This window comes from Pollachius pollachius (genome assembly GCF_949987615.1).
Source record: "Pollachius pollachius genome assembly, chromosome: 8".
NCBI classification, from domain to species: Eukaryota; Metazoa; Chordata; class Actinopteri; order Gadiformes; family Gadidae; genus Pollachius; species Pollachius pollachius.
Genome location: NC_136941.1, coordinates 14,388,339 through 14,415,423, shown reverse-complemented (window position 1 = coordinate 14,415,423; position 27,085 = coordinate 14,388,339). Strand labels below are relative to the sequence as shown.

The following is a 27,085-nucleotide window of genomic DNA, read 5'->3' as shown; positions in this document are numbered from 1 at the left end:
TTTCTATATCTGTATTGTGTCCCAAATGATATGGCACTGCATTGTATCCGTATTGTATTAAGGGATACATCCCTTACTAGATTTTCAACAACAAACAGAGCCGACCAGACTGCAGCATTGTAACAGTAGATCTGGGTAAATATAACCGTGTGTGAAGGCAAAGCATTTATTACAGGCAATTAAAGCACTCATATCACAACTGGGATGGGTCTTATGACAGTCATAACCACTTAATATCCATGCAATCAGCCAAAAGAGATATTAGATCATCACCAATCCTTTTGCCAACACAAAAGCCCAAACAATAGGCTATATCTGTGGACGTTTTCTTGTTGTTTCTTAAACCACATATCCAGCCACAGTTAGGATTGTCCCTAAAGTCAGACAAATGCCAACAGGAGATAATTGAACCGTCTCCCAATTTGCTCTGGGCGTTCTGGGGAGTTGGAGCGGTTGTACATGAGGGGGAGGGGAGGAGCAGAGCAGTCATGCATTGCAAAAAATAATCCAATAGCGTTTATTAAACTCTGACCTGGAGCTAAACTGGGCTTGGTCGGAGAGAGAGAGAGAGAGAGAGAGAGAGAGAGAGAGAGAGAGAGAGAGAGAGAGAGATGGTCATTCGTATTAATGACGCTAGCATCGCTGGAATCTTCTGAACCTCTTCGGATGGCCTCCTTTTTTTATCCCATCGCTCGCGCTAGGTCAACTCTAGGTTAGACCGATACACCGGACGTGATATACTAAGGGCGGCTTGATATACCGCCCCTTGTCAGGGAGTCGTTTGTCTTTTGATATCGTCCCGTTACCTTGTGCTTTGTGTTACTGTGCGTATCAGCGGTTTGAGGTTTTGGGCACCGAGTGATTGCGGGGAGGGTACACTCTGTACCGACGACATGGAGCTCCCCCACGCAGCTCGCACCCACAAAGGGGAAGAGACGGGCTGCGGATTAGGAACAAGACTTGTGGTATTCTTAAATACGGTCAAAAGCTTTGTGGGTGTTTCGAGTGTTGCCTCTGAGAGGTTTGCGCGCTGTGATAAGTGGTTTCAAGATCATTCACAAGACTGTCATTCACGAGAGCCACATTTTCATAAGTGCTCCCCCAGCACACACACCCCGCCCCCACTCCTTCCCCTCGTGATTTTTCTTTTTTAATTTTTAATGGTTGAAATGTGAAAACGCATTCGGTTTCGGCATAATTGGCTTTTTTCGTGGGATCTTTTAGAGACAAGGCTCTTTTTTTTCATCCATTTTAGTGTGTTTGTGCAGGAGGCTCTTGTAAGGGCTCAAGGGTCTCTGGAAGAGCAAAGCGGCTTGTGGTTACAGTATAAAGAGCACATCAAGTCTCTCCTCCGCTGATCCATCCCACTTGAAAACACCAACTGCCACTTAAATGCTCTTTGCTCATCCAAAGTAACCATCGGCCATGAGCGCATACAATCGCGAGCGTAGTAGCCACTAAAGCTAGAAAGACCACGAAATGCTCAGTGTGTTGGCCCCCGAAAGAAGGAAAATGTCACCATTAGCATATCATTTTCGTTGGGTAATATCACCGCCAGTGGTATTCATTTCTGTTACAGAGCTATTTGTGTGCGTCATCCTCGCTTTGTTTTCTGATCTCCGTTGCTCTTTCAGATACTCAATCTAATATACTCACTACAGACAAGCCTGTAATGCTCTCTCTCTCTCTCTCTCTCTGTATCGTTATCTCTCTCTCTGTCTGTCTCTGTGTATTTCCCTTTCTCTGAAGAGCAACATCAGAGGGGGAGATCTGGTGCGCCATGCAGCATTAATATCTTTATGAATATCATGGTGCTTGCTTGTACATTGCAACAACTTTGCAATCGCCGCCTCCAATTTAGAAGCAAAGAAGCATTGGAATGTTATTTTATGTAATTAATTGTAAGATAATTTGTCATTATTGGAAGACATTGTGTTGTTTGAAACTGCCACAGTAATTTTCATTTCAGATGACACAAAAACAAGGTTTTCCCCAGCCTAAGAACAGTATATTTACGTTGATTTTGAGCTCTCTTGATTCCTCTCAGTATTGTGGAGTATCGCAAACAAACAATCCCATGATGCATCCTGATGTACAAGCCCTATACCAAGCTGCTCTCACTGAACATCTCTCTCTCTCTCTCTCTCTCTTTCTCTCTCACTCTGTGTACGTCGGTGTAAAAAGAGGAGAATAGTGTCTGCTCCAGGTAGTGCCTTTACTTCAGGTCTGTGATTGGACAGGTGGCCCCCGCTGATCAGAGGTTCCAAAGCAGTGCATGCTCTGTCATTTCTAATCAGCGGTGAAGACTCCGCCCAGCGTCTGCGGCGATGCCTAGTTTGGTAATGGGGTAACCTGTCTGGTGGTTTCTATGGAAACCCAAACACGGGTTTGGCTCGAGCGTTTTTGAGCGTAGCTTTGATAAGCGCTTAATGAGATTCTGACTGTGTGATGCCTCTATACGCTGCGACAACAGGGACCACATCACGAGTGATTTATTGAAGTGCGCTGCTTAATTTAATGCAGGTGTACTGTAGGTATGAGCGAGAGGCACTAATTAAGCAGACGTGAAAAAAACAACCTGCCAGAAAAGCAGCCATACACGTGAAATCCATACACAATGAGGAAGCACACATGCATCTGCCCGCTGTGTGGTTCCCTCACTGAACCATCGTTTTCAGGGTGCTTTGGTTTTTTCTAGGTAGGAGTTTGTCCCACATTCTCAGGCCTCTTCGTTTCAAGTTTGTTTTGGTTTGTCACGCAACATTTATTATTAATTGTTGTTTCTTTAACATAAATAAATCCATGATATAACAAGTGCTCGGCAACTCTTTTCTATTTATAGCTGCGGTCATGATTTATTAATGACCTCATCAACTCCAAAACGATTACTTGTGAATTTTTGCATTTCATCAGCAGGACAAATGGCTCCATCAAGGCCACAGCACATGCCGGGCGTTCTTTATAGACTAAACAGATTACACCCACTTGGAAAAAACAGTGCATGGGAGGACAATTTAAACAGCACTATAAGAGAAACCGTGAGCGTGGTAGATAAGGGACAAAGGTAAGGGATGATTCTAATGCATGCCGCCTCTTTAGAGCCCGAGAGAGCAGGCTTATCGTCTACCTGAAGCTCCCTTGTTGTTTAGGGTGGCCTACTTTCTAGTGTACTGCTCATTGTCATGAATAACCATGGCTGGCCCATCGTCGCTCAGCCCCACGCAACACTGACAGAGCAGGGCCGTCTTGCGTCTAAATGGCGGGATAATGAGACAAAGGACACAATAACCATTGACAATAATCACATTATTATAGCACTATAAAAGCATAATAAAGGTTTGTCTTATTCACTTGGGGACAGTTGAGGCTGCGGACCGCCCTGCGGACAATTTAATAAACCTGTGATTGTGAATTCTTCTTTATAAGGTATTTTGGCGACATTCCCAGTTTATGCAATCTACTGAACGTCGCATATATTTTTTAACATGGTAATGGCGGTCGTATTCAAAATACCTCCCATCTCAACAAAAATGTCATAACTTAGTGAAATTCACCAGCAGCAGCTTGGAATACGACTGGTAAAAAATGTATTTTTGGGCTAATTTAAATTTTAATGAGGAAATGTAATACATGACGCATAAGCCTTGAAAATACAACCTGGCAGGCTTGACTGCTTCCGAGAAGTTCCTGTCGGAAGTAGTATCTGTATATGTAATTTAACAACAGCATAAGTGCTTTTAGCCACAAACTGAAACCGTTTTTTCCCAATTTTGTTTCAAACCTTCAGTTTGTACTATTTGAAGGTCGGTACAAAGTTATTTCCCCCTCTTTCTTCAATATTCTTCAAAATAACTCTTGCATCTCCCTTCCACTCCTAACAACTTCCTGTCCCTTGGGTGGTCAGTGTTTTCATTGTTTTGTTGCCTTGCCTTGCCAACACTACTGTTTGTTTTATTCTGGTCGTTTATATTAAGTACTTCAATTCTGCTCTCTGTCTAACACGCTGTACGGCAATTATTTATAGAGTACTATAACCATAATTGTACATTATGCAATTTCTATGGTTGTGGTTTTATCAGCAATCATCTGTTTGGTTTCAATCCAGGTATGTTTCTTTTTAGTGTACATCAGATGCATCATGGGATTTTTTTCATATTGAGAGGGCTCAAGAGAGTTTTAGTACTGTAAAATCCTTAATAGATGTTAATATACCATAAGTAGGCTAATGAGAACTTTATTTTGCCTGGTCTCACATGAGAAGACATTGTTGTTTTTTTAACTACCACACAGTTTCCAACACAACAATATCTTCACCTAATGACAAATCATTTCATGATTAATTAATACCAACATTAAAACTAACATTCCAATGCTCCCAAGCTCCCAAAATGGGGGCGGCCATTTAGATGTACCAGCCTGATAAACAATGGATCATTTGAATTAAAAGCTGTTTTCATCTCCCTGTGTGTTTGTGTTTGTATGTGTGTGCGTGTTAACAGTATGTGTGTGCATGTGTGTGTGTGTGTGTGTGCCGGGTGGTGGGATTCATTCATCTTAGCGTGTTTTCAGGTTTCTTTGATGTTGTTATTTCTTTGGTTCGACTCACATTGGTTCTCAAATATTGGTGCTCAGCCATAGGGGGAAGAACAAACAACACAAATGTAAATAATGCAGGATCATAGACACAGACCTATAAACACACAAACGCACACACATACACACACACACATGCACACACATAAACACACACACACACACACACACACACAGATACCCCCCCGCCCCCCCCCCCACACAAACACACACAAAGAAAACAAAAGATAGAGACACACAAACACACACACACACACACACACACACACACACACACACACACACACACACACACACACACACACACACGCACACACAGTATTTTATATTTATGTCCGGATAGATATTGGAGCGCAAAGGGAAACACTGTACTGCATTTGTCTTTCTCCTTCACCCGGGAGAGCCTACACGTCCACAGAACGCTTACAATCTCGCTTCTGGCCTCAAGTGAAATAAATTAACTCCTATACTGTGCTGTGAGGCATGCACACAATCCCTCTATAGCATCCCATATGACGCCTGCAGGGTAGACACTCTTTAGCTGCTACAAAGGCAGGTAGCAAGGTTACACGGCCCAGTCTCGCCCTCTGTCCTGTACCACTGCAGCAGGTGAATGAGTGTGTGTCAGAGTGTGCGTGTTTGTCTGCGCGCGTATGCATGCGTGACATATGGGTGTGTGTGAAGGGAGTTAACAGCATAGAGGAAAAGATAAACACATTAGCAACTCGCTAGCTGCCGCGAGTAACATAATGAACTCCTAATCGCTGCTGAGGGTGTAATTCATCTATGAAATCAGCAGCAAATTGAGACGGGGAGAGTCAGTTTGCGATCCATCTCATGTGGTAGCCTAGCAGGAAGGATATTGAATGGCGCGCCTCTCGAAAGGTTAGGAGTAACACTTTCCTGTCTGCATCGATATTCTGTCAGCAGAAAACCTCCCCTCAGCGTTATCATGTGTATACCTTGGGCTGTGCGATGCGAGGAGGCTGCCGGCATCGCACGCACAACGCCCATGAGCACAAAGGATCCACGGCAGGGCCAGCATCGAGGAGGACATGGGTGTGCCTGCGTACATGCGTGCCAGCAAGTGTGTGTGCATGTGTCGTGTTTGTGCGTGTGTGTGTGTATGTATGTGTGTGTTTGTGTGTGAGCGTATGTGTGTCTGTGTGTGTGTGTGCGTGTGTTAGCGTGTGTGTGTGTGTGTGTGTGTGTGCGTGTGTATATGAGTGTCTCGGAGAGGGTTGTCATGCTGCCTCGCTCTCAATCACGTCCATCGTCTCAAGTGGATCCTCCTTGCTTGGATCCTGTCGCCAAGGGACTGAATTCCCCCCTCCCCCCTTTTCCTCCACCCCATCCGAGTGCTTCTCCTCCTTCTCCTTTCTCCAACTCCTCCCAATCTTCCTTCTCCTGTGCCTTCCCCAGAATGAGACCTAATCATATCTCTGTTCATTGTGGTTCCGGAGCTAAGAGCTATGATAACATGCTGCCTTCATGCACCCGCAATCCAGAGTCAACCTCGGGCGTGTTGCACACATTGTGCTGCTTCCAATTCAATCCTCCTCCCGGTTTGAATCCCCCCCTTCCTTTTTCTTGGTCATTTCTGTAGTCCCCTTGACTTAATTATCTTGCAATGTGTTTCAGCCATGTGCATTTAAATTGAAAAGAATTTGAAAGTCGAAAGACGTCCTTGACTCAAACCTTTCTTTGTTTGCCTGCAGTGTCTAATGCATAATAATAATAATGATGTGTGCCTTCGCTACACTTCTAGTGTGCTTGAGGAAATCAAAGGGAAACAAAAAGGAGAGAGAAGAGGCACACTAAATGAGAAAGAGGGGTGAGGTGAGGGGGAGGGGGGACAGGAGAAGGGAGGGGGAGACGGAGATCAGGAAGAGAAAATGAGGAAAACAGGAGAGGGAAACAGGATAGAGAGAACAGGAGAGGGAGAAGAGAAGGGGGAACAGGAGAAAACAGGAGAGGGAGAACCGGAGAAAATAGGAGAGGGAGAACAGGAGAGAGAAGGAACAGTAGAAGGAGAACAGGATAAGGAGAACAGGAGAAGGGGAGCAGGAGAAGAACAGGAGAGAAGAAACAGGAGAGGGAGAACAGGAGAGAAGGAACAGGAGAGAAGAAACAGGAGAAGGGGAACAGGAGAGAGAACAGGGGAGAAGACACAGGAGAGAGAGAACAGGAAAAGGAGAACAGGAGAGAGACCACATGAGAGAGACCACAGGAGAGAGACCACGGTAGGGAAACCCTTAAATCACCTTCTCGGCCGATTGCGCCGTGCCGAAGAAGATGGGGATGAAGGCGAGCCACACGATGCAGGTGGTGTACATGGTGAAGCCGATGGGCTTGGCCTCGTTGAAGTCCTCGGGCACGTCCCGGGTCTTGATGGCGTACACGGTGCAGGTGACCATCAGCAGGATGCTGTAGCCCAGCGAGCAGATGATCTGCAGGTCCGTGATGTCGCACTTGAGGATGCCGCGCGCCAGCAAGGGGTTGACCGTCTTCTGCTCGTCGTAGTCCACAATGGTGTTGGGCGGGTCCACGGCGAACCACACCAGCACGCCCAGCAGCTGCACGCAGATCAGGCTGGCGGTGATGGCGATCTGCGAGGTGGGGCTGATGAAGCGCGGTGCCGTCACCGTCTGCTTGCCCTGCTCAAAGATGCGGTAGATGCGGTTGGTCTTGGTGAGCAGCGCCGCGTAGCTGATGCACATGCCCAGGCCCAGGAAGATGCGGCGGAAGGCGCACACGCCCGCGTCGGGCTTGCCGATCATCAGGAAGGTTATGATGTAGCACAGGAAAATACCCGTCAGCAGCACGTAGCTCAGCTCGCGGCCCGAGGCGCGCACAATGGGCGTGTCGTTGTGCCGCAGGAAGGTGGCCATGACGAAGATGGTGGCGATGATGCCCAGCATGGCCAGGAAGACGGGGATGACGGCCCACGGGGAGCTCCACTCCAGCTTGACGATGGGGATGGGCTGGCAGGCGGTGCGGTTGGGGTTGGGCCGCATGTTGTAGGCGCACAGGCGGCACGAGGTCTCGTCGTACTGGTACTGGTAGCCATCGCAGAGCTCACAGTGCCAGCAGCAGGGCATGCCCTTCACACGCTTCTTCCTCTCGCCCGTCTTGCAGGGCAGGCTGCACACCGAGACGGGCACCTCGTCCTCGGAGTCCCCGGGCCACTGGAGCTCCTCCACCTTGGGGTCATCGGCAGCGGGAGAGAGCAGGCCACCCAGGGGAGAGAGAGAGAGAGAGAGAGAGAGAGAGAGAGAGAGAGAGAGAGAGAGAGAGAGAGAGAGAGAGAGAGAGAGAGAGAGAGAGAGGGGAGGGAGAGAGAGAGAGAGAGAGAGAGAGAGAGAGAGAGAGAGAGAGAGAGAGAGGGGAGAGAGAGAGAGAGGGGAGAGAGAGAGAGAGAGAAAGAGAGAGAGAGAGAGAGAGAGGAGAGAGAGAGAGAGAGAGAGAGAGAGGGGAGAGAGAGAGAGATAGAGAGAGAGAGAGAGAGAGGGAGAGAGAGAGAGAGAGAGAGAGAGAGAGAGAGAGAGAGCGGGGGATGGAGAGGGAGTGAGAGGGAGAGAGAGAGAGAGTGGGGGATGGAGAGGGAGAGAGAGAGAGAGAGAGAGAGAGAGAGAGGGCCACACAGGGAGAGAGAGGGGGGGAGAGAGAGAGAGAGGGGGGGGATGGGAAGGAGTGAAAGTGAGAAAAGAGAGAGAGAGAGAGAGAGAGAGAGAGAGAGGGCCACCCAGGGAGAGAGTGGGGGGGGACAGAGAGGGAGAGGGGGAGAGAGAGGGAGATGGTGAGAGAGAGAGAGAGAGAGAGAGAGAAAGAGTGAGAGAGCGAGAAGTTGAGAGTGAGAGAGAAAAAGAGAGATGGTGAGAGGGAGGAGGCGAGAGAGAGGCGGAGAAAGAGAGAAGGCAAGCGAGAGAGAGGGGGTAGGGAGTTCTTAGTGATTAAACGGTTAAAGGTGAGGATGAGGACACAACACCAAGTCAGCATGAATATTAAATAAAGATGTTAGTTCCTGATACAGCATGAATGAAGCATGCATTGCAAGTTACACAATAGTTTGCGTGTGTATGTCATTGATATTTATCGCCAGGTCTTTGCAATGCTGTTAATAACCTGAAAAAATCGTTATATTTATTTATAAGAGGAAGAGTTATAAATAAGATATTCATAAAGAGATATTCTCTTAAAACCAGCGATTTAAATTTATGAAATAAGTCAAATGAAAACAAAGACAAACGATTTGACATAGGCTAGGCCATCTCAATAAATGATGAACTCTAGAGCATAAAATGTGGGTTACAGAGAGAAGAATATCATTTTATGTCTCATGATCAATTATTGAGTGTTCTACCATGTATGAGTTTCCATGCACTCTCAAAGATATATGATAAGGGACACACTACAAGGGAGAAGCCATAGCCTGCATTATTGAAGAAACAATACATGGAGCCTGGAATATAGTTGACACAAGTCAGTAATTGATATCGGCAATCTCGAAACCGTCATTCATTTTTATGCACCCTGTTTGATACTGCCAAATCTTTTCAAGAATTCCTTCATTTAATGAAACACTTGGTAGAAAATGAGAACATCTCCACAATTGAAGCAGCTGGTATATTGTTAAAACAAGAAACAATACAACCTATATTTCTCTGAGCTGAAATACTCAAGTAACACAAGGACACCCACGTGTGTGTGTGAGTGTGCGTGTGTGTGTGTGTGTGTGTGTGTGTATTTGGGGGGGGGCAAACCATTTGTCACCTATATGACAAATGGTTTGTTTCCCTGGTGTCCGGCAAATTATCTTCTGCCATTTGTCCGAGGGCGTGGAGGTGCCATTTGTTATTGGGACAATGACTGGTGCTCTCTGGAAAGCCTCCTGATTACACACCATGTGTGTGGAAAGTAATGAGACCAACAGCGCTGTTACCATGGAGACCCAAAACTCAAAGATCTGTCACGTGGCCACCGTCGTTTTTATCCAGTTTTGTCAGTTGCTTACTCTGCATTTCATATATTTAATTTATTTAATTGGAAAGCTAACATTTGTGAAGAAAGCAATAGTCAAGTATTTTATTTTGTTTCAAGAGCAATTCTATAGCTTTGCATCATCGTTATCAATTATGTCCTCCGTTCGTCCCGTGTTAGATACGTTAAATCGTTTGAGAAAAATGTTTTCTTTGCTGAGATAGACACATTAATAATGTAATGTCCCTATATAACATCACAGAAAAACATTACTGATTCCGTTAACATCTTGTTAATGGAATCTGTAATGTTTCGGTGACAAGATGTCGAAAAGCAGCTAGTTGTGTCCCCCTTCAGACGTATAACCTTCATACATATATTTGCATACCCTCAGCTGGAGCGAGTCCACCCATTGGCCGACCACCTTGTACTCGGGGTTGGAGTTGTTGGTCGTCTGGAACTGGAACAGGTCGTAGCGACCCGGGGCGTCTCCGTTCTTGTTAAACATGACAAAAGTGCCAGCGCTGCCTGTAGAAGAAGCATTAATAATGCTGGCTAAAATGCACGACCATGCAACAATACTATTGTGTTTTATGTAGAGGTAGCGTGATTATGTAGGCTAGTAAATATGACACGATGCATTGGGTCTCTGACCTAAATCCACTGTGCTTAATCAAAATGTGCAGCGGCGAGGGTTTGTAGCCGGGCGGAGCGAGTTCTGGCCGACGAAGATAGCTCCCTTCCTCACCTGCTGCCTATGTATCAAGCTTACGCAAGAGGGCCCAGGGAGGAGCACAATGACAACAGGGCGCTAAGGCAAGGACAACATCATTAGATGCGTCTGTCTGGTGCAGTGAGAGACCTCAACAGCTGTGCGTTCTCCACATCTGCGGCCCTAATGACATAAGATACCGCTGTTCGAGATCGACTCGCAGATCAACGGGACAAAAGTTTGCACGTTTCAATCGCACAGCGTTCGCGTGAAGAAGAAAGGGCGCAAAGAAAGAAGAAGGGGGATGGAATTGGGTCACAGGGAGTCACATCTGGCCATTGCGCTGCAGCCAATCTTAAGCACTGCCAAGAAGATCTCCGCTAATAAGCTCAGTCAAGACTGTGGACACCTGAAATCATTGTGCTCTGGCAATAGACTTACTTTGTTGGAGGGGTGTGTGTGTGTGTGCATGTGTGTGTGTGTGTGCATGTGTGCAGTGTGTAGGTGCGTACACACACTATAGGAGGGGTGTGTGTTTGTGTTTGTACTGGACCCCCTTGTGTGTGTGCCAGTGGTAGAAGTATAAATTGCTGAATGGTAAAACCAAGATGATGTTAACGATGTACATTATAGAATGCAGTGAGTGTGTCTGTAAAACCGACTTATTCCTCTATACCATGGCCGTAAATATTTAAATAGGTATGTTCAGGTAAATTGCGGCATTAATAAATAAGCAGACTATTGATGTAAGCATGGTGTGCATCTTCGGCCACGTTTCAAGCTCCTCCAATAAGCCGAGACGGACCGCCGTCGACAACACGTCTCAATTAAAACCCTCCAAATGAAACAATGAACGGGATGCACTCTAAATCAAAGCACTATAAATAATCAGCTCTTAAAACCCAAATCGGGTGTGTGTTGCCTCCACTGTCATGGTGGGCTCCTGCCTCTTGACAGTCCGCGGGTGAGTGGCTTCGTCCCGGAGGATCGCTTAAGCAGATAAACGTAAATGTCGGAAGAGATCCCGTTCACAGGCAACGCATTAAACCACGACGAGGCAGGTGAGCAAGAAAAATGTTGCAGTGTTGTTTATACAGCCCCGTATAGTAAGTCAAAGGGATAAAGTCTTATAACCTTGGTGCTCCGAATAATCCCCCACATGCATCAGCGTGTATTTCAGTTATCTTTTTTAAAGGGAAATTGGGTGGTAGGTAGGAAGGAAGGTAGGTAGGTGGAGGGAAGAGTGGACGGTGTGGTCGTCAGGTGACATTCAGCAAGGGGAATTGCCTACCCTAATGGCGAGGCTATAAAAAAGTCTAAGGACACGACCAGCAGCAGCGGCAGCAGCAGCATCGTGTCCAAACTGCTTGGTGTTGGTGGAGGAGTTGGGGTAGGGTGGCTCATATGTAGATCTCTGCCTCTGGATGGTTGGATGAAAGGCTAAGCACCTCTCCTTTTTAGTCTGAGGCCGCGGGGAATAGCAGCTCCCTCCAGTTTCATTCTGCACAAGGACGTTTGTCATTGAACATTCCACCAAAGAGCCTGCAGCCTGGTAGGAAACGCAGAGGCGGCCAGAGACAGAAAGTTGTAGCATTTAAAAGCTGACTGAGCAGCAATCACACAATACTGTTTAACAGGAGACACATGGCACACCGACGGGGAACGCATTTGTAACTCTTTTTTTGTTTGGTGTCGTCGCATTGTCTCTGTTGACTGACGAAGCAGCGAGCGTACCGATGTGGACCACAGAAGCCCGTCGGGACATGCAGAACATCACTTTTTGTCTCTGAATTGTGATGAAACAAACTCAGAGGGTGGCAGGCACGCTAACCTGTCACTTTGGCTCCCAGCAAATAAAGACAGCAGACAAGTCAACACTGCGCGGAAAGCGAGGAGATGTTGACAAAGTGTTTACAACTGTTTACCACTGAGGCAAGAAAGTAGCCAATGCGCCACAGAAATGTCCCACACACACAGACAGACAGAAAAACAGACACACACACATACACAGACATACACATGCGATAGACCGACAGACACACACACAGACATACACAGGCACACGCATATGCACACATGCACACACACACACACACATACACATTCGACAGACACAGGCGCATACACCGACATACACAGGCACACGTATACCCACACACAGACACACACATACACACAGACACATACGTGTCGATGAGACATACACACACACACACACACACATATACACTTACGTTAACCCAAATGAAAATGTCTGTTTGCGTGGAGCAAAAGCCATTATGAATTCCATTCCATTTCCCCCCCGCCTGGCACATTCCAAGGGAACAAATGATCTGTATAGACTGTTTAGTAAGGGCACTATATTGGATGAAAGATTTATAGATTCAAATGGGGCTTCAGAAGTGAGACATGACAAAAGTGCCGTGTTGCTTTGCTGAGTATAGCGTGGGCCTGCTCGGGATTCACTGCTGTGCTCTTCGCATCATTATCCCGTTCCTTCCTCTCCCGCGCTCCCTGCTCTCATGGTCTCTGCCTTTCCCGCCGCTCCTTAGCTCGGTGTCTGCGGCACAGTAGGGCCATCCACAAAGCTCTCACTGATTCAGTCCCAAACACACATTAGCCGTGATACACACACACAGACAGACAGACAAGACATACACAGAGACACACACACACACAAATGTAGACACATACACAAACACTGACATATAAACATACATACACACATGCACACACACACGCACGGACACACACACACACACGCACGGACACACACACACACACACACACACACACACACACACGCACACGCACACACACACACACACACACACACACACACACACACACACACACAAACACAGGCACACAAAAACACACCAGCTAACACACACTTATCTTGCCAAAATACAGTGACAAAGGAAAAGGCCAAATATGATTGCCAATGGCACAAAAGGACTAACATTATCAAATGTAATGATTTGTGAATATATCATCACTTGTGGTAGATAGTGGGGAGAATCATCTCTTCCACAGGATTATTTCCGTAGCTTACAACTGCAACAGTGGAAGGCAAGCTATATATAGTGACTATATATACTGTATACAGTACATTTATATAAGGAAATGAGACTGCTACTCATGCAGGAGAAGGTAGCCATGGAAAATGTGTCATTTCAGAGAGACTACGCATTTCCAGGGAGGTAAATATTATATATATATAGATATAAAGTTAGTTTTACCTCATTCCTATACACACACACACACACACACACACACACACACACACACACACACACACACACACACCATTGCTCACCATTGAAGGTGGCGTTGCGTATGTACTTGAGCAGCGCCTTGCCGTCCGCCGCCTCCATGTCGGGGCAGATGCCCGGGTAGTCGGGGCACAGCTCCCGCTGCATGGTGTGCAGCGCGTGCGCCATGGCGTACACGCCGTCGATCACAAACTGCACCTTCCCCTCCTGCTCGTACCTGGAGTCGATCCCGATGCGCTCCTGGCCTGGGGGGGGGGGGGGGGGGATGAGGGGAGACAGGGCAGACAGAAAGAGGGGGCAGGAGGACAGCCAGTCAGACAGATTGGTCATCGCTTCACTTGTCACCACGTGTGTCATCGTCAGCGGGCCCCCGCCCGCCGCTCGGCCCCCCTGCCAGACGCCCCCCCTCCCCCGCTGGTTGTTTCCCCCACACTGAGCTTCTGAAGGTGATTGGCACCGCGGATGAGGCCGACGGCGGTACGGAGGGAAACCAGGGAGCCAAACAACCCAAAGGATGAACGGGTTCGTCGCTCGCCGTTGTAGACGCCGAGACATTTGGTTGAATACGTTTGAATGCATTTCTTAGTTTGATTTAAATATCAATTCTTAAAGGGGCTAAAGTCTACCGCAAACACTGTGTTTCATGATCAGTGCTTCTGAGAGGAAAGAGACTGTTGCATTGGACGGGTAAATTAAGTACCTTTACTAGTCTGAGAGTTGAGTTGACATGTGGGATGAGCTTTATTGGGTTAATATTTATAGGAGAGGCAAGACAAAGAACAAAGGAAATTGCAATGTGATTCAAATTGAACATTTCAGACACTGTATTCGCCTCTATTTACTTTTATTTTACTTCCATACTGTCCATACTCCATTACTGCACTGTATTCTTCACTATGGTTCTGCATGAAGTATTTGAGCAGACATTTACCAGGGTTCCACAGTTTCCCAAAGAAGGCTGTAGCTTTTGATACAAATAAAGGTTTTTATCCAATTTTTTTCCCAGACTCATTGTTCAAACTCGGCAATAACCCTAAACCGATTAGCAAAGACAAATAGAGAAAGCATCATTTGGTGGAGATGACAGACTATGGCAATTTTCGTGACAGACAGGTCCAGAATGGATCGCTTAAAGTAACTACTTCCGTATTACTACCAATATGTTATAATCACATCGAATAATAACAATAACGAGCAAAAGAGATTTGATTTGTTTTAATCCTTCTGCACAGGATCGAAGCAAAAGGGAAAGTGAGCATTTCATTCTGTGGTTCATTCTGTAGCACTTTCATGATTTTACAGCCTCACTATTCTGTTCACTGTGCTCACCATGCCTGCTTTAAAACACCTCCCCTGTGTAGAATACATCATAAACAATGCCTTTAAAATATTTTTTCAGTCACATTATATTTTAAACCCATTCTATTATTTAGCAAATAAAACTTCATGAAACAGACCGCCGAAAAAATGATAGTTATAAAGCATTTCAGAATTATTAATGGTAATGATGCAACACAAAACAAATAAATGACAGGCTTATGGAGAAATTGCATGGAATTGGGTGCGAAGGGAAAGAGCATATTATTCCCAAAAGATCACCGTAGGGGAGTATAAAGCATGAAGGACGGCAATCCATAGAGCCCAATACCAATAAAGCCAACATATATGACTTAGGATTTTCCCAAGTTTTAGGGCTGAATGCAAAGGCTTCCAATGTAAAAGCAGCAACTGGCATTCATGAATATAAAATAGAGGGTTCTGGCATCAAATGGAAACACGAAGGGTTGTCCAGGGGTTTCAGTTCTGAAACGGAAACTAATTCTCGTCGGAATGGAACTTGTAGCATAGAAGATGGGCCCGCATTTTAGATCCCTCGTGTGAAAAGTACCCTTTGTTTGGCTAACAAAAGGAATGCAAACCTCTACTAGATTTTGACGCCCCTACCAATGACAATTAACTTGTTATTTGTACTGTTTGTGTCGTGGACGTCCTCTGCATTATGCATGCCAGAATAATCAGAGCCATGAGCTAGTTGGTAAATATATTCAGAGCATACACCTGCCTGTCAAACCCGTTGGCGGATAAAGGCGGGGAGTACCCAGATGAATTGCATATCTTCTAACCAACACTATCATTACTGCCAAAACGCTGATGCTTACAAATTGAATCAAGAACAGCCACTGTGGTTTACTTTGCTTAGAGTTAAATGTCGCCGCCAATTCTTTAAACGCCCAGTCCTATAAAAGTGACGCATGCTGCCGGCCTCCTATCCACCGTGCTTATACGTTGTCTTTAAATCCCATGACTGGGCTGCATCATGCTGTCCATCGGTGAACCATGAGTGCCATTGAGTGATAAGCCTTCCGCCTCAAGGGCCCTGACCTTAGCATGGCTAATATGGCATGGCTATTATTATCTCAATGCTAACAACCCCTTCCTCCCCAACGGGCCTGCTGGGTCGCCTCGCACCTGGTGATAGGGGCTCTCTGTCAGTCCCGGCCACTCGAGCAGCTTATTAAAAGACAATGCCATACAGCCACACCGCCAGTGCAAAGCTAAAGTATTTCCATGTTGGTGGCGACTCAGAGCAGAGATTGGATGTCGTGGTTCAGGTGCAACGAGCCGACGTTCCCCTCGTTAGCTCCTCTCACCTGTGCATTTACGGCTGGTGTCCTCTCTCTTGGACGAGCTGAGGAGCCGGCAGTCAAAGTTTTCCTCCCAGAACTCTGCGAACCACACGTTCCTGCGGTTGTTCTCCAGCGTGAGTCCGGTGAAGTATTCGTCGAATCCTGGTGGAGGAGGAGAGGGGGCGAATTCAGTGAAAATAAGAGAATGAACATTAACTCAAAGTGATGTGCCCAACCTGGGGGAAGAGAGGGGCGGATTTCCCCGTGAACTTTAGGAAGCGAATCATGCTAGGGATACTCTTTCATCATAATGTGACCATTGTGGTTTCCCTTCCTCCTAAGCCCTGTGGATCTTTAGTAATTTCTTTCATCCAGGAAATAACATTAATTTTAAAGACAGGATGCATAATAAATAACTGGGGAAGCGGATTAGTGCCACAGCCTGTTGCCACAGCTTGCTCGGTCCTGTAGGTGCTGAACATTTTGTTTGCTTCGTGATGTTCATTAAAACACAGCTGGATTCAAGGTATGGGCCATTAATTTTGTTAATAAGTACAAAGCAGAATTCAGTGGAATTGTGTGCACACACTAGCTCAGGAGGTACAGTATGTATGCCAGCTCCCATAGAGATACGAGGAAGCTTGTTTCTCGCTTCCTAAGAGCTTTGTTTATGCTTCTTCTGAAGGTTCCTATGGACACACGGATCAGACACGCAGCACGCTCATTAGAACAACAATAGGCATACAAATGTGGGCATTCTCTTTTTCCGTAATGATGTCCATGTTTATTTCTCATAGGAGCTCATGAACTCATTGATTCATAGAGATAACTGACAACCTTTTATCCTGAGGGGGCTTTAAGCCTCCTGACTTAAAGTGAATATTGTCTCCAACTGGACATCCCTGATTCAAGCAAGTGTGATAAAAGTCTCTTAATGAAATAATGGTTATTAAGAATGCCCTGCTGGACAGAGCCATCACGAGGCCGCATACTGGGAAGCCACTCTTCTACCGGTTTGGTTTTTGGTTCCTCAAACTAAAAACACAATTACCTTCATTTCCTTATTTCATCGAGACATGGTCACCTAGGGGCAGAGAGGATCAGGCGGGCATCTATCTGAGTTTGGCGGTCGCTTACCTTTAATGGACGAGCGTTTGGGCAGTATGGTGATAGCCCCCACAGCAACCTCCTCTAGCTGGTGGATGGGGCTGCCCTTGGCACCCCAGCTGTCAGATCCAATCCACAGGAAGTGGCCCACTTGATTGGCTCTCTTGGTGGCGTTAAGAACTCCCCTGTTGAGAACATCCATGTGTGAGTTGCATTGCGAAAGGCTCTCCGAATAAGGTAAGGCGTCAATCTGAATGTCTAAGTGGTGCCGCGAGCCATGACGACAAAAGCCTATGCAAAACATATATTTATAGAGTTTTTGCTGAGAATAAATAACAATATTCTTGAGAGCATAACAGTGTTGAAAAGGTACAAAATGTCTCTGTTCATGCTATGAGTATCAACATAAATCGAATTCCCCCATTATACAATGAAAACAAATGTGTTCATTTTATCTGACTCCGCTTCCTATGGATATTTCCCAAGGGGCCCTTTTAAATGAACAGTATCTCGGTTTTTCCAAAATAATTTGACATGTTTGCCTAACCACTGTACACACAGTAAATCTGTTTTCGCCTCCGGCCCATTGTAGGGCAGGAAGGGGGGGGGGGAGTGTTGTTGTTCCACAGAGATTAAAAACCTGGATATGGCAGCCCATCAACACCCCCTTGAACAATGTGGATGTTGTTCACGCCTCACCGTATGTCTTCTTCACTGGCGAAGATGACGACTGCCCTTGAGTGCTGGGTTTCCAGCAGCTGTTGGACGGCCTTGTCATAATCCTCCAGCTTGGAGTTATGGGGAATCCTCAAAGACTGAGCGATGCAGATCCCCCCTTTGAAAGGAAGCAAAGCAAACAGAGGATAAGGGACCCTCGCGGATATGCTTACCCACCTCCGCATCGCACGTCACGTTCTGATGCATAACCCAATCATCTTGCTTTTTCCTTCAGCCGTCATCCACTCACTCGTTCATTCATTGTGTTTGTCCTTGGTTTGACGCCTTGATTGGCCACTCGTTCATCAGTTCATTCACTCAACTTCTTGTTTTATCAGGTCAATTAATGATCCCATCCGTTCACTCCTTTCCTTCTTCACTCGTTCCCAACCCAGGACAGAAGCCCAGACAATATAAATGATAAGAGTCAGAACTATTTTTTTTCTCCCAACTCAGCTGTGGAGGATTCTAAATAAAACAAGATCATGCATTCTGTAGCCTATCTAATAGAAAATCCTACTGTGACAGATTAAAAAGGAATTCCATTAAACAATTTTATATACATATATATATATAAATCCAGGCAACACTTATCTTGCTAGATAAGTGTTTGCACCGTTCTCACCAATTCAGGCCTTACCTCAGTGCCGGTGGATTCCTCCAATCAGCAGAGAGGGGTGTCCGGGTTTATGACTGTTATAGACTAATCCAATAATCCACCCCTACCGCGGTACAAGTCCCAGATCGACATTACAAGACAGATAGGTATTCTTGCCATTGGGAGTTTTGTGTGTATTATCTCATCATTCTGGTTGCTGGGTGGAGCAGATAGCATGGAGCAGCTACTGAACAAAGAGGATATTAATGATGACAATAAACCATTCCCAGACAGGTCATCACTAATGAGTTTGTACAGGTTGAACGGGGCTGATTGCCGCCATGGTTCGCTAAATAGTTGCCAGATATTTGGCAGGCAGCTTGTGACGACCACCTTGCCTGAACTTTGCTCGCAAATGTCCTCAAGGTGATTGAAGTGAGATAACCGTTTCCTGATAACCCGTTGTGATGTGACCAATACAGTGGTGTGCAGAGGAACCACTAGCAACACATAAGGTCATCATAACATTGTGTGTTGCTGAAGCTGATATTTCATCTTCAACACATAAGATCTATAATAATAGGTACTATGATGCTGCTATGACAAACACTTCACATGTCAACTTTAAAACCCACTCATGTAGGCTGGGTTCAAAAACAATGCGCACAAGGTAGGCCTTCGGCTGAGTCAGGCCCTTAGCAGCTGTAAAAAGCGTGTTGGACCAGGAGCATCCACATGCTAACAAGATGAACAGGTTTACTGACTAATGGTGGTACACAAAGGCTTTTACCCAAACCGGGTTTCAATTAATTTAGATTATTATGGAGCAGGTAGGGGTTGGGCATGTTGGTCAACGATAGCAAGGCGGCGGAAATGGAAGAAAGTGGAACAGTTTAGAAAGACTATAGCCACTACACTACAAAAAGGGACTATTTCTCTCTTCTCAATAGTGAGGTTAAAAGGAACAGCAAGCTTGTGAATACTAAGAGGAAAAGATCAAGCCTTACCTATGGTACAAGTCAGATCAACAGCTTGTCTGCTTCAGCACAATCTAGCTAGATTGACTCAATCGAAACCGATTGAAAATATCCATAGTCTACTCAGGCCATTGACAATTCTTTGATCCAACCATTAAATATACAAATCGTGGGAAAACCGAGAGTCAGATCAATATTGTTCTCCTCAGGCTCCTAATTACTTTAATATAAACAGCTTTTAGTTGGCAGAACATACTTTCCTAGTTCCCCCTTAACTGCAACACTTAGCAAATAGCTATGGGACTGCTGCTGTGAATCACCTATCCAAATGTTGGCCAGGAAGAATCCTCGTTAGGTGTAACAATCATGTGGGTATGTATTTTGTGGTTGTTATTTTTGGAAATCCTACCCAAATAGACCCACAAAAACAAAGCAAAAACAAAGAACAGAACCGGCCTGGCTGATACTAAGGGATTTTGCTTCATGGGGACAATGAAATATGCATGGTGTCTTAAGTGTGGAGCAGCCTGGGCTTTTCTGCCTCTCAGAGGGACGATAGCTCCCTTTCAGTTGAGATTCCACTACCCAGACATTCTTTAGGGCTTAGGGGACCTCAGATTATGATACTGTACATTTGAGCCTTTCCATTTGGGGAAGGTGGATAGTGTCGCCCCTGAATAATGCCTGAGAGGGGAAATGTTGGAGTTTGCAGATATCACTGTCGGACACTGTCAGAAATTAATCATATATAAAGCATCACATATATGAGTGAGCGAGAGAGAGAGAGAGAGAGAGAGAGAGAGAGAGAGAGAGAGAGAGAGAGAGTGAGAGCAAGAGAGAGAGATAGAGAGTGAAAGTGAGAGAGAGATGGTGAGATAGAGAGAGAGACAGAGAGGTCGGGAGAAACTGAGAGAGAGAGAGAGAGAGAGAGAGAGAGAGAGAGAGAGAGATCAAGAGAGAGAGAGAGAGAGAGAAAGAGAGAGAGAGAGAGATCAAGAGAGAGAGAGAGAGCGAGAGAGAGGGCCGAGAACACGCCCACCCACCAGAGACCGTCCTAAAGGCTGCTGACCGGCGCGTAAATTAATTAATATCTCGAAGAGATTTCCGTCAGTCTGTCTGTCAGTAAGATGTCAGGCTGGGGGAGGGAGGGAGAACTGGCAGATGTAAATGCCAGGCCTGTCTGGGTGTTGCCAGTCTGGCGAGTTAGGGTCAGACTCAACACACCTGCCACTGGGAGCTGTGCTGTAGTCATACCACCCCTAGCAGGGAGATGTGTGTGTTCACTGCACATGAAAAGACATTCAAAAGATTGAAAATAAATATAGTTTGGTGTGTCCGCACACATACCAGTGATGACCGCCATGCATAGCATTGACTCGAAGGCACAGCCATTAAATATTATGTGATGCTAAATACGAGCGGTAGGTGGGAGAGGCAGCAATGAAGCCTTTTCTCCCTTGGTCCAACCCGTCTCAATCAGAATGAGGGTGACTTGGACCCAACAGTCACCTTCTCTTCTCTCGCAGTTCCATGCCGCGAGGTAATCCATAACGATCCAATTACATTTATCATCCCCTGCTCCCGGATGGGTAGACATTCCACCTTCAATTCCCTCTACCCTGCAGACACACAGACACACACACAGGCGCCCCGAAAAAAGGACAGAAGAAATCCTATTGCAATTCAGAATGTTTTTTACAGTAGGAACTTGCAATGGGAAAGCACATCAATGGCAGGCTGCTGCAACCTCTTTCACAAAAGTGTTTTTATAAAGTTTGATCAGAAGGAACCAAAGGTACAACGTGTGCCTGAACCCAGATGGAAACAGACAAAGCAATCACGGCAAACATGTGTAACAGAAAACTGCAGAAAACTAAGTCAGAGAAGACGGGAAAGCAAGTCAGGAAAAGGATCGATAAGCATTGACCAGCGCCACGGTCTGAACTTGCTGTAATGGCAGCCCTAATGCATTAGTCTGCTGGAAGGTTCTTGAAGAGTGAAGAAAGAATTCTGCTAATGTGTCTGACATTTTGTGGGAACTCAACCGAGCAGTTACAAAAAAGGAGAATCTAGAGGAGAGAAAAAAAATCTTGTGAGCCCGATCCTTGGCATCGTGTTCCTGTAACCATGCAAGTCTGCCTTGAAATCCATCCCTTTCCCATTTCCTCCTCTGTGATCGTGCCTCTGCCGATTTTAGGTAATACACGAGAAATACATTTAGTTGTTGTTGTTGTTGTTTCCTGTAATCCGTCACACGCCACTGTCGTTTCTACCCCCAAGTGCCTTTGATCTATACGTGTGCTTATGGTGCTCCATACTTAAAGGCTTCACGACAGAATACAGTACAGAGGCATTCATCCAGGAGCCAGGGAACTCAGTGCCAAGCCTCGAGTGTATATAAATGCAAAACAGTGTCTCATGACTGCATCTTAGTGGCGATGATGTGTCGATGTGAACAACATCATTTCGCCGTCCTCTTTGGCAGCTGTTTGAACATCTCGTTACATTAGTGTGCATTAGTGTGAGACGCACCACTCTTCATTAAGGGGAGGAAGGGGGGAGCCAAGGGGGGCAGGGCTTGGGGGGGATGTTGATATGACGACTGAGATACCAACGGTTTTCCTCAAAGACGCAGAGCCCAGAAAGGGTTAATAAAAGCTCCAGGAGGCAGGTTGCACTTTGGGCCGGCGTCCCTCTCCCCAACACCAACCGCAGAACCACAAACAGCATTTTGAAGCACGCTGAGTGATCACACTGGCCATGATTGCAACCGGATGAAATATTCATGACTATTGAACTTCTAATCATCATGTCTGCGCCACAGCGATAGCATTAGCTTTTTTTTCATTTTAGTGGGCTTACCCTCACGTGACTGTCAGAGGAGAGCGCGTCGAGTCCCAGATTAATGGGTATTGGTTCAGAATCTGGGGGGGTCAAGGTGGGATCCAGAGGACAGTTTGGTTCTGTTGAAGGTGAACATTGCAAGGAGGAGTGGGGGAATGTGCCATTTACATATGGAGTGTCATTTAGCAAGATATTAATCAAAGTAGGCTATAGGTGACTCACCCATTCATTGTCATTCATATGCAAATGCACCTTTACCCTTTTCTTTATGCTTATTACATCAAGGCCTTTTGTATAAATGTACTGTACTTAGAAACAAGGAGAGTGTATTTGTTCGTATTTTGGTTCGATCAAAGGCGCTTGCATCCTTGAGTGAGATGCCTCACCCTGAATCTGTATTCAGTGTGAGTGACTTTGGAGAGACAGGTCCACCGAATGAGTCAAGCATAAATAGTAATACAGTAGTGCACTCCATTGAGAAGTGACAGGTTATACGGTCATGGGGTCATTTCAAAGATGCATATTCATAAATCCTCCATGAGGATGATGTCAAAGGGGGCAAAAATGTGCGGAGACACTGCAAGGCCGTTCCCAGTTGTTAATTAAATCACATCACTACAACTAATTGGAACATTCCCGCTATATAGAATATGTTTTAATGGTTTCTGGCAAGACGAGAAAAGACTGCTGCAATGATTTCGCTGCAGCCGCGAAGGGCTTTCCAGCTTATGAATTGTGCGGGGGTCAGAATGGATCAGAATTAATTGCATTGAATCGTGTTTGGTGTTACACAACATTTCAAAGAACTATCGTCTATTTTGTATCTGATTGCTGTTGCTGGGAGAAAACAGATGTGGAAACTGAAATAATTACTCTGAGGGGGTGACGCGACGGAGCAGCAACGTTGCAGTGTTGCTTCCTATAATGGGCCGGGTTACATTCATTATTTGCACCGGCAATAGATGTTTTCCATGGTTGTAAGACACAGCTCCTCATTGCATGTATGTGTGCAATATGTGGCAACAAGTCAAGTCCTTCCCCCCTCCCTTAATTCATCTTCGCTAGAAACCTTTATGTTGGCCGGCAGGCTTTCATTTGCATAAACGCTAGTTAGTGTACTGTTGTGTAGCGGATTGAGAAGTGTGTCCTCCAGGGTAAACCTCACTCCCAAAGCCTCAGCAACGCTAAAACCACAGACCCAAAGGGCTGTGGTCATTTAGCGTGGCGGTTGTAGAGATTGTCTTCCAATCCGGGGAGGTGGCCGGCTGAGACCCCTTCTGGGAACCGCCAGACTACCGGTGTCATCAGGGTCCAGAATGAACACCTGCCGCCAGCCAATGGCTGATAGATTTGACCATTTGGCAGGAACCAAAAAAGTCTGGGGTTACATATTAAAACGATTTCTTGGCCGGTGGTTCATTCCGCTCTGGCAGGTAAAAAGATCAAATAAAGAATATGAATTTGGGACCGTGGGTGTCCCGAAGAAAAGCCGTAGTCCTTCAGGCGATTTCTTTGTTTGTTATGTTATCATTTTATTACTTCAACTCCCTCTCACCTGCTTCCTTGGAGAGCTGCGTGAAGGCCTCCACTCCCTTCTCCCCGTAGCTGCCCTCCGAGGCGATGGTGGAGACGTAGCTCCAGCTCAGGGAGCGGATGATGTCCACCATGGCCTGGGCCTGGAAGGAGTCCGGGGGCACCACCCGGGAGAAGAAGTCGTAGCGCCTGTCGTCACTCAACTCCGGGGCCGTCGACGCGTAGCTGATCTGAGGAATCTAGTGGGAGAGAGACAGACACAGAGAGAGAGAGAGAGAGAGAGAGAGAGAGAGAGAGAGAGAGAGACACACACACACACACACACATACACACACACACACACACACAGAGACAGACAGACAGACAGACAGACAGAGAGAGAGAGAGAGACACACACACACACACACACACAGACAGACAGACAGACAGACAGACAGACAGACAGACAGACAGACAGAGAGAGAGAGAGAGAGAGACATTGGAGTGTGGGAAGAGGAAAGAGGAGGTAGCAGGGTTATTACATTGTGTACAGGAGCATTAAGGCACGATGTTAGTTTCGTTAGTTGCCAGGGCGACCAATCTGACAAATCACATTTCCACCGGCTGGGTTATAAATAAATGGGAGAATATCACTGGTGTTTCTCTAGTTTTTATGAGGTTCCACCATGCAGATCTCGGTTATTGGAAACAACTCAGGCAGTCCCACCAAGTCGAATGGAAGAAAAAATTCTGAGGACAACACAAATATTCAATAGTGAATTGTAACATTTTCAAATACTCATCATCATATCCTGTATTATATCATCTCAAAACTGATAAAGATTGTACTCATCTTCTAAAAGGTATGAATACAACTTTGGTGTTAAAAAAGAGATGGTGTGAAGCATCAAGTGAAAGGCTTCTTACGTCTCTGCCTTCTGGGTGAATCTCTCACCACAGTGTGGGTGGTAGAACATCTTGGCACAGTTTAATGTGTAGAATAATGTAATGTATAGAAATAGCACTGGGTCGTTCTCATAGTTACATGAGGGCATATTGACAAATTCAACCGACAACATGAAATCTGGAAAACTGAGCGTCAGTCAAAGATCAAAGATTGAATGTCCTTATTGACACTTTACATTACAAACAGATGAGAAAACACATGTAGTCAGCATGTACCAACCCCCCCCAACATGTACATAATATGCAATAGTGTGATGGAACAGATTCATCCTGAACCTACCCTAGTGTGGAACTTGCCTTTTGGCTATTACTAACCTTAACCCATTTAGGAACTCTATGCTGTTCCATACAGTTGTTAAATATGCAGTGACATGTTGTTACATGCCTCACTACACAGTACTTACTAATGGGATTACACTGTAACCCGTCACTGTAAGATAAAGTGTAACCATCCCCTTTCTTGTGATTTTATTTTGGTGTTTTATTTGCTGATTAACAACCTGCCCTGCCGTAGCGCCACTTCCTGACATCCCAGCGCGACGTTGCCATGGCAATCCGCCATCAGTCAGGTGGGCGCAGCCAGGTAGAAGCACACTGGTGTATTTTTAAAAAATCCACCACTACCACCACCACCCATCCCATCCCCTCTGCCCACCCACCCACCCGCTCCCCACATCCCCGAACAGGCGGGGTAATCGGGGCTCTGTTTAAACGCTACCTATTTCCATTCCAGGGATGAGACAACGCAGGAGGCTGGTGGGGGAAACAGAGGAACGAGGACATTGCACGGCACTGGCGGGGCCGTGGAGCCGCCACAGCGCGGCCCCTGGACAGAGCGTGAGCTGTAGCTAGCTTGACACCGCGATTCGGAAGGGGTCAGCTGCGGAAGGGCAGACAAATCAAAGCGTGCAGAGTGGGGTCCTTCTTTTAGTCTCTTTGAAGCAGCCATACAGCCACCCTGCTCCTGTAGGTGCTGGTAAACAACACAGCCGGAGGGGGTAAAGTGTTGCATTGAGCTGTGAAAGATGAATTCAATGAACACGGTTATTACGAAAGAAAAAGAGATGAAAAGCCAACAGAAAAACAACATTTTAGATTCAAACATGCACCGACATAAGTGCTACCTTTCTGAATCCTGCTCTTCTGTTTTTTTTTTGGGAGTGTTTTGTGGACGAGTAATCGCAACATGATCTGTGATGCTATGTAGCGCAACTCTTCATGGATTTGTGGAACAAAATCCCATCTTCACCGGCGTTCAGTGCAGAGAGCTTATGTGATTTGAGTTCAAGGATACTACTTGCTTTCTTTCTTGTTTGTTTGTTGTTTTGTTTATTTTGTGATGTTTCTCTACTAGCTCTGGCAGTGCTTTAGTCTCTACGCTCATAACATTAGATTACATATGTCCACACCAATTTGTATTCGCTAACAGTACAGCCACTGGTATTCATGTGATGCCCTAATTATCACCATAACACTTTAAGAGTTGAAAAGTGAAAGTGAAAAACATCCCAAAGGGGCCAAAACTAAAGCTGGAATTATGATGGGAGTTTCTGACTGTATAAAGAGTCTGATTAAAAATTAATACCTGCTGTTTCTCCCCTCTCTGGCCACTATAATAGGGAGAAAATGTTGTAGGACGTGAGATTGTAATTGAATGATACATGGATTCAATTACGGTTGTCCAGAAGTTGATTATGTCTTTCCTCAGAAGCTCTGAAGTGATGCACTTTTCAGTTCCTGGTCACCTTTGCTTGATTGATTTCCCAAGACGGCATGAATCTATAACCCTTTTCTTCAACAAAATCCAGGTTCATACTAGAAGGTTTAAACTATAGACCTGCGGTCAATTAATGGACAAATGAGGAAGTCCTACATACTATTAATGGACTTAAAGCATTCATGTTTTAAATATTATGTTTGTTTATATAGCCATTATTACCACTTTTTTTCTCCTCTTAATCATATTGAAATATTGTATTTATTTAGAATTCTTCTTCTTCTTCTCATTATTATTATTACTATAATCATATGATATTTATCATGCACTGAATCATCAAGATGCAGGACTTAAATTCCTTTCAGGAATCCATAGGGGCAGGCACTCTCATTACTGGGGGGTTGTTGATGTTGTGTTTGCTGCAGGATTACTTAAGAAAAGCAACAGCGCTTCGCCTATG

General features: G+C 45.7%; 1 protein-coding gene across 1 annotated transcript in view; it reads right to left on the bottom strand.

The window, feature by feature from the left end:
* Positions 1 to 27,085, bottom strand: part of LOC307078925 (metabotropic glutamate receptor 7-like) — a gene marked incomplete at both ends in the record, with an annotated part of 49,853 nt that overhangs the window by 4,500 nt on the left and 18,268 nt on the right. The window contains 7 exons of the mRNA XM_079740960.1: positions 6,858 to 7,796; positions 9,962 to 10,101; positions 13,605 to 13,805; positions 16,212 to 16,349; positions 17,325 to 17,479; positions 17,994 to 18,129; positions 23,986 to 24,202. Of these exons, the coding sequence (XP_079597086.1) occupies positions 6,858 to 7,796; positions 9,962 to 10,101; positions 13,605 to 13,805; positions 16,212 to 16,349; positions 17,325 to 17,479; positions 17,994 to 18,129; positions 23,986 to 24,202 (1,926 nt within the window). The remainder of the gene's footprint in view (positions 1 to 6,857; positions 7,797 to 9,961; positions 10,102 to 13,604; positions 13,806 to 16,211; positions 16,350 to 17,324; positions 17,480 to 17,993; positions 18,130 to 23,985; positions 24,203 to 27,085) is intronic.